The following is an 8,259-nucleotide window of genomic DNA, read 5'->3' as shown; positions in this document are numbered from 1 at the left end:
AAATTTTCTCCTTTGACTCCATCTCTCATATCCAGGTAATGCTGATGCAAGAAGTGGACTCCCATGGCCTTGGGCAGCTCAGCCCCTGTGGCTTTGCAGGGTACAGCCCCCTCCTGGCTTCCTTTATGGGCTGGCATTGAGTTTTGGTGACTTTTCCAGGTGCATGGTGCAAGCTGTTGGTGGACCTATAATTCTGGGGTCTGGATGATGGTGGCCCTCTTCTCATAGCTCCACTAGGCAGTGCCCCAGTGGGGACTCTGTGTGGGGGGTCCAACCCCACATTTCCCTTCTGCACTGCCCTTGTAGAGGTTCTCCGTGAGAGCCCTACCACTGCAGCAAACTTTGGCCTGGACATCCAGGTGTTCCCATACATCCTCTGAAATCTATGGGGAGGTTCCCAAACCTCAATTCTTGATTTGCAGGCTCACTGTGCTGAAGCTGCCAAAACTTGGGGCTTGCACCCTCTGAAGGCATGACCTGAACTGCATCTTGGCCTCTTTTAGCCATGGCTGGGATGCAGGGCACCAAGTACTGAAACTGCACAAAGCAGCAATGCCTTGGGCCTGGCCCAGGAAACCATTTTTCCCTCCTAGGCCTCTTGGCCTGTGATGAGAAGGGCTGCTGTGAAGACTTCTGACATGCCCTGGAGACATTTTCCCATTGTCTTGGCAATTAACATTTGGCTCTTTGTTACTTATGCAAATCTCTGCAGCTGGCTTGAATTTCTCCTCAGAAAATGGGTTTTCTTTTCTATCATATCATCAGGCTCCAAAATTTTCCAAACTTTTAAACATAAGTTCCAATTCCCAACCATATTTTTGGGAATACATAAAACTGAGTGCTTTAAACAGCACAAAAGTTACATCTTGAATGCTTTGCTGCTTAGAAATTTCCTCTGCCAGATACCCTAAATCATCTCTCTCAAGTTCAAAGCTCCACAAATCTCTAGAGCAGGGACAAAATGCCACCAGTGTCTTTGCTAAAACATAGCAAGAGTCACCTTTATTCCAGTTCCCAACAAGTTCCTCTTCTCTATCTGAGACCACCTCAGCCTGTATTTCATTGTCCCTATTACTATCAGCATTTCAACAAGTCTCTAGGACGTTCCAAACTTTCCCACATCTTCCTGTCTTCTTCTGAGCCCTCCAAACTGTTCCAACCTCTGCCTGTTACCGAGCTCTGCCACTTACAAAGTTAACAATGTTGGGTAAATTACTCTGACTCATGTCTGTGTTTAGATTTTCTCATCAGCATAATGGGCATAATATTCCATTACCTATGTCACAGGGTCATTGTGAGGATTAAACAGGATAATGAGTTTAAAGGTTTAGATGAGTGACTGGTATATAGTAAACGTGAAATAACGTTAGCTAGTACTATTCTGCCTAATGACCTCTTTCGACCTCCTTTTTCTTTCCCCTAGTCTTAGAATACAGTAGTTCAGCGAATTTAATATACAAAGGAGGGATGTTCTCACCATAGGGCATGTTAATATTTCATTCAATCTTTAAACAGATATGTTTTGAGAGAACAAAAAAGAATTCTGAAAAGAATACATGATAGCAGAAATAAAAATACAACAGAAGTTAGAAGATGAAGTTGAGGAAATCTTTAAGAAATAGAACAAAAGACAAAAAGATGGACAATAGGATAGACAACTATCTTAGGTACCTGGGATCCATTGGTGAGAAATTAAACACATTCCTGCCCTTACAGAGTCTAGGTCATTTTCTTTTGTCCAGAATTTTCCTGGCTCCTCTCACATGCCGTATGTATATATGCACTTATTTTATAATCATGGTGTTTTCAAGGAATATTTTTACATTAAACTTTTGTTTAATGTATATATAAGCATATAATTTAAAAATTACACATTACAGGTTACAAACTCAAAAGTAAGCTTCCCTTACTTATTCCAGATTTCTTAGTTGTCCTCAAAAACAACCATTCTTACTTGATTTTTTTCTGACTCATTACTGAGATAAACATATAGAAGTATACAAGCCTCCTTTCTAAAATAATGGTAGTGGAAAGGGAGGAAGAGAAGATATAGGATGCGTCAGAGGCTTCTAGCCATACAGATGTAAAGAGAAAGGAAGTACATTCAGAGAACAGAGTGGGGAATATCAGACCACAACGGTTGAGTAGTACTCTTGAAGCCAAAGCAGAAAATGTAGACTTTTAAATGAATGTAACAAGCATTTATTAAAAACTGTGCTGCACAAAACATGTTAGAAACTAGCTAGGTGCTAGGGGCCTAATCAAGGGAGGGGCAGGGTACACACATGGGAATATTACATGGACAAGCTTATCTAGCATGGCAGTCTACAACCCTTGAAGGTTGTTTACATAAAACAAAGGAACATTTTTGTGACTCGGGCCCCCCCGCCCAGAGTTCTCTTTAGGTTTGGACAGAGACTGCCCCATCCCTTACTGATCCCACCTTAGAGCCAGGTTTCCAAAGTCATTTCTCTTGGTATATCTGTCTCTGTATGCAATTTTCCTCTGGTTGCCTTGAGCAAAAACAATCATCCAACTCAAATTTGCTAGCTCTGTGCTGGGCCAGCCCATGTTCCTGTAGGACATCTGTAGGCTAAGTAAGCCCTTGGGTGATCTCCATCTTGGTCTTCCTAATTCCATTGCAGCTCTTCCTCTCTCAGCCAGGAGTAGAAAGTCCTAAGCCTCCTTCCATTCATCCCATTATCAAGATGATGGCTCTCCCTCCCCAGCTCTGCTTCCAGGAAGATGACATCCCAATAACTTGGGTATCACCAAAACCCCTCCCTGAATACCAGGGAAACTGCTGTCTATCTTAAGTCCATTTGGACAGACTGTTCATCTGTTGCTTGTTTCAAGACTTGTTGATGGGGTGGACAGACCAGACATTTCATGTATTTCTGTGGATCAAGATCTCTCTTTTTTTCTCTCTCTCTTTTGAGTATTGTGATCTGTTTTGGTTCTTTCACAGCTTCCCCAGGCCATCTCACTGGTCAGTTCTTCAAGAGAAACAGGGTTCACAAGCTCCAGCACTTCCCCGTTTATTCAGTTCTCTCCACTAGGGCTTGTTGGGCAGGGGAAGCCTCCTCAGTATTAGCCAACAGCCCAGATAGAAGTGGCTCCAGGTTCTGTCTCTACCTCTCCTAATTTCCCCAAATTTAGATTGGCCTGCTCATTGTTGCCTGTACCCTAGGCCACCGTTTTCCTTACTGACCCTGACAGAGGGATGAGAACTCCTTAGCAGGGGTAGACTTTTCTCTAGAGCATAGTAATCACACTATTACAGTACATAGATCTCCCTGTTTCAAAATATTCACACTATAAGGTCATAAATACATAACTCCCACCAAGACTGAGGAGGTAGTTGTTTAGTCACAGGTACACAAGATTCAGTGGGGCACCAGCTTAGAAATCTGGGCAGATAAAAGGCAATTTTCCAGAAATTGAGAGTTCTATTTAAAAAAATACAATCTATGAAATTAAGAGAAGAATCTGATCTGGAGGAGGTATTGGTCCTAAATTTTATTTCCAGGTCATGAACCATTAAGCTGGGCTTGGCCCATAAGTGTGCTCTGAAGTGAAAAGAAGCAATAAGAGAATTAGTATGCTCTTGGCATACTGAGCAGAGCTGGAGTTACAGAGAGGCTATTCCACTTAGAGGGAGTCCTGGAGCCCCCTTATTACTGATGGTAATGTCTTTTTGCCTTCTGGAAGAAATAAAAAAGGTTGCCCAGAAACTTACAAAGGAAAGGGTAGAAAGAATGAATACTTGTATGGGCTTTACTCTTTAATTAAAAACGTGTATCACTTTTGTCGCATGAAGGTGTCTTCAAACTTTTAAAAACACATTGGGCTTCATCAGATCTTTCAGGTACATTAATTTTTTCTCTGGAAAAAATAGAAGAAAAGATTAGGTGATATTTCACAGTTGAGCTACTTTCTTTTTCTAGATTTCAATGATAGGGCACAATAGAGGTTGCCATTGGAACAGCAATGAGGAGAAACAAACTATTGAAGAGAAAGGTGGAGAAGGCAAGAGAAAAGAACCACGGTCTACACTGTTGTCTATGCATCAACAACTACTGTTTATTTCTGCCTGGCCCTTCCCATGCCCTCTGCTGATTCTCTGCTGCCTGCCCTCTTCAGGCTCTTCCAGACCATTTCTGAAACTGAATCTGACAGGGTAGGCAGGATTTCAGCACCCTTTCTCATTGTCCAAGGGTGCCCGGAATTATTAGTCTTGTTGCTAGAATCACAGTGGCTGGTATATCTGGATTAGTGCTGGGCACTCTTGGTTGTCTGTGCACCCGGGGGTTATGACCCTGTCTCTGAAACCAGGCTTGCGACTGAGGGTTGCTTTGATCCTATGGGTATGCAGTCAGAGTCTTAATATTCCTGAGAGCTTAATTTCTCAGGAGGGCTAGAGTTACAGACTATCTTTCACGTTGTGAAAGGACTGATCACCAAGAACTTTTATGTATTCATCATGCATCAATCATTCTTTCAATAAGCATTTATTGAGAACCTGCTATATGCCAGACACCATGCTAAGTGCTAGCAGCACAATGATGAGCTTAACTGGTATGGTCTCTGCTCTTCATAGAATTTAGTCTAGTTTATAGAGTTTAATAAGATAATTACACAAATATGTAAGCATAATCTGGTGTTATTAAGAAAAAGTCAAGGGATCCACATGACACTGTAACAAGTGGACATTTTCTAGTTTGGGAAACGGTTTTTAAGAAAGTGCTGCTTGAGGCAAGATCTGAAGAATGAGGTAAAGAAGTGGAAGACGAACATCTAAACAGGGTCATAGCAAATACTAAGATGCTCAGGCTGAAGCAAACATGTTATCATTCCCCACTTCTTCATTCTTTCATTCCACGCATGTAGGATGCCCACTAATCTAGGCACTGTACTAGGTACTGGGGTTACAGTGGCAGACAAGATGCAGCCCAGGTTCACCACCTCTGAAATCTTTGGTATTGACTTTTGCTTGACCATGACAGAGCTTGTCATGCTTTCTGGGCATTGTGCATTGGATACCCTGTCATCCATTAACAGGTTATTTTCTTCTAGGTCTTAACTAGTCTTATTTTCCTTTCCTTCTCTATTAGTTCAGGTTTGTTGAGGTCTCAACATGCCTTAGGCATAAGCCTATTCAAGTAACAGGCACTCTGGGGATTATACCTCTCTCATCAATGTCTCAGGGTCAGGATTTACCTTTTTTTGGTCTGTTCACTTTCTTCCCTCTCCATTGTGTTGGTTCCTGAAAGACACCAAGACCAATCTTCAAAAATGTATTCCTCATAGACACCAAAAGAAGGAAAGTTTGAAAAGGCTTCAAAGTTCTGGGACTCAGAGAGAAATTGTTGTGACTTTTTATATGGAAGAGACAGTTACTTAAATGATGCAATTTCAGGAGCATTGGGGAGAAGTTTCTTGCATTCAAAAAGTATATGCCTTCCCTTGCTCACTGTGCCTTAAATTGTAACACTGGAAATATATTTTTCGCTTATAGCTCTATCCTGGCTAACCAAAAACTACCATTGGGAGGGGTAATATATTTAGTTTTAGCAATCATTTTGTGATTGGAAGAGTTTCTAATCCTTTTCTGAAAGCAAGGTTTAGAAGGAGGAGGAAAAGAAGTCTTGAAGATGTTGATGCCTAAATGGACTAGCCAGATGGTGCTAAGAATATTATACAATGTTGCATGGACAAGCCCAAGTGGGAAATTTCTAGCCAGCTAGACCTCACAAAGCCTGAGTTGCTATTGATAGGGACTTGATACTGACACAACTTGGGATGTAAACTTCTCTAGGCTGACTGTTGTGATGATGCTATTGTCCCACTTAAAGCCCAACAGGTTGCTAACCTGAGTTTCCATGGAGGTATTTATGGACCACAAGAATCCACTCAACAATACCTCTGTTGGTTTTATGATTCTGTCTTTACTAAATAGAGTATTCTTGAACACTTTCTGTCATTGGAAGTTCTCTTTTATGTGTGTATGTGTGTATTTAAAAACAATCAGCTTTTATGAGGCCACAAGTCAGAAGAATGATATAATGGACTTTGGGTACTCGGGGGGAAGAGTGAGAGGTGGATAAGGGATAAAAGACTACACATTGGGTACAGGGGACATTGCTCGGGTGACAGGTGCATCAAAATCTCAGAAATCACCACTAAAGAACTTATCCATGTAACGAAAACCCACCTGTTCCCCAAAAACTATTGAAATAAAATAAAAATAAAAGATAAAAACAATCTGCTTTATGGAGGTATAATTAATAAATAATAAAACCCAATCATTTCCAATCATTTTCAGTATAGAGTTTGGTGATTTTAACGAATATATATAGTCACGTAACCACCACCAAGACTGTAACCACAATCAAGATCGAGAACATTTCCATAAGCCAAAATAGTTCCCTTCTACTCCTTTTCAGCTGATTCCTTTCCCCCATCCCACGGAGAACCATGAATCTACTTACAATAGTTTTGCTTTTTCTCGAATTTCATATAAATGAAATTGTATAATGTGTATTCTTTTTGTGTCTCGATTGTTTCACTTAGCATAATGCTTTTGAAATGTATCTATGTTCTTGTGTATTGTTAGTAGTTGATTCCTTTCTATAGCTTTGCAGTATTTCATTGTATAAATATACCACCGTTTGTTTATGCATTCACCAACTGATGTAAATTTAGGATGCCAGGTTTGGTATTATGAAGAAAGCTGCTATGAACATTTGTGTATGAGTTTTTATATATTTTTAAAATTTCTATTTGGTAAAAGTCTAGGATTTTGGGTTGTATAGCAGTACATGAGAGTTTCAGTTGCTTCATATCTTCTCCAACACTTGATGTTTATCAGACCATTCTAGAGGGTGTGCAGTGGTATCTTATTATAGTTTTAATTTGTACTTCCCTGATGACTAACGATGTTGTGACTGTGCTCATCAGCCATTTGTGTATCTTCTTCTGTTATGTATCTGTTCAAGTCTCTCGTTTCCTGCCTTTTATTAAATGGATTGTCTTACTAATGAGTAGCAATATGTAATTACATATTCTGCATACAAGTCCTTTATCAGATATATATTTTGCAAACAAACATTTTCTCCCTGTCTGTGGTTTGACTTTTTTTTTTTTTTTTTTTTTTTTTTTGGTTGAGACGGTGTCTCGCTCTTTTGCCCAGGCCGGACTGCTGTGGCGCTATCTCGGCTCACTGCGAGCTCCGCCTCCCGGGTTCACGCCATTCTCCTGCCTCAGCCTCCCGAGTAGGTGGGACTACTGGCGCCCGCCACCGTGCCCGGCTAATTTTTTGTATTTTTAGTAGAGACGGGGTTTCACCGTGTTAGCAAGGATTGTCTCGATCTGCTGACCTCATGATCTGCCTGCCTCGGCCTCCCAAAGTGCTGGGATTACAGGCGTGAGCCACCGCACCCAGTGACTTTTCCTTTTTTAAACAAAGTCAAAAAACAGAAGTTTTCAATATTGATGACATCCATTTTATCTGTTTATGATATGGTTTTTGCTTTCTGTGTCTTATCTAAGAAGACTTTCCTAACTTAAGGTCACAAAGATTTTCTCCTCTGTTTTCTTTCAGAAGTCTTTTCATTTTAATTCTTAATATTTAAGTTACTTTGTGTGTGTCTAGGTTCATACTTTTTCCTTGTGGATATCTAATTGTCAACACTATTTGTTGAAAAGATTATCTGCGTGGAATTACCTTGGTACCTTTGTCAACAGTGTGAATCTATTTTTGACTCTCTATTTTGTTCCATTGACTGATATGTCTGTCCTTTTACCAATATCACACTGTCTTAATTACTATTACTATATAGTAAATATTGAAATTAGGTAGATTAAGTCCGCCCTTTTTTTTTTTTCTTTTTTTTGAGACGGAGTTTTGCTTTTGTTGCCCAGGCTGGAGTGCAGTGGCGCGATCTCAGCTCACAGCAACCTCTGCCTCCTGGGTTCAAGCCGTTCTCCTGCTTCAGCCTCTGGAGTAGCTGGGATTACAGGCATGCGCCACCACGCCCAGCTAATTTTGTATTTTTAACCTTTGTTCTTATTTTTCAGAATTGTTTTGGCAATTGTAGGTTCTTTGCATTTCCCTATAACTTTTAGAGTAAGATTTTTAATATCTATTAAAGAGCTTACGAGGATTTTGATTGTGATTACATTTAATCCATAGATCAACTTGGAGAGAACTGATATCTTAACAACATCTAGTCTTCTGATTCATAAACATGGCCTATG

The 8,259-nt window shown here is 40.4% G+C and overlaps 1 protein-coding gene across 3 annotated transcripts in view; it reads right to left on the bottom strand.

Moving 5' to 3' along the window:
• Nucleotides 1-2,179: 2,179 nt before the first annotated feature.
• Nucleotides 2,180-8,259, bottom strand: part of CD86 (CD86 molecule) — a 63,593-nt gene continuing 57,513 nt past the window's right edge. For all 3 annotated transcript variants that reach the window (XM_007985620.3, XM_007985621.3, XM_007985616.3), the window contains exons 6-7: nucleotides 5,221-5,266; nucleotides 2,180-3,885 (exon numbers count right to left, since the gene is read on the bottom strand). In XM_007985620.3, coding sequence (XP_007983811.1) covers nucleotides 3,789-3,885; nucleotides 5,221-5,266 — 143 coding nt within the window. In that variant the 3' untranslated portion in view covers nucleotides 2,180-3,788. The remainder of the gene's footprint in view (nucleotides 3,886-5,220; nucleotides 5,267-8,259) is intronic.

This window comes from Chlorocebus sabaeus, chromosome 22 (assembly GCF_047675955.1).
Source record: "Chlorocebus sabaeus isolate Y175 chromosome 22, mChlSab1.0.hap1, whole genome shotgun sequence".
Taxonomy (NCBI): domain Eukaryota; kingdom Metazoa; phylum Chordata; class Mammalia; order Primates; family Cercopithecidae; genus Chlorocebus; species Chlorocebus sabaeus.
The sequence above is the reverse complement of the archived record's forward strand: the minus strand, read 5'-3'. Positions and strand labels throughout refer to the sequence as shown.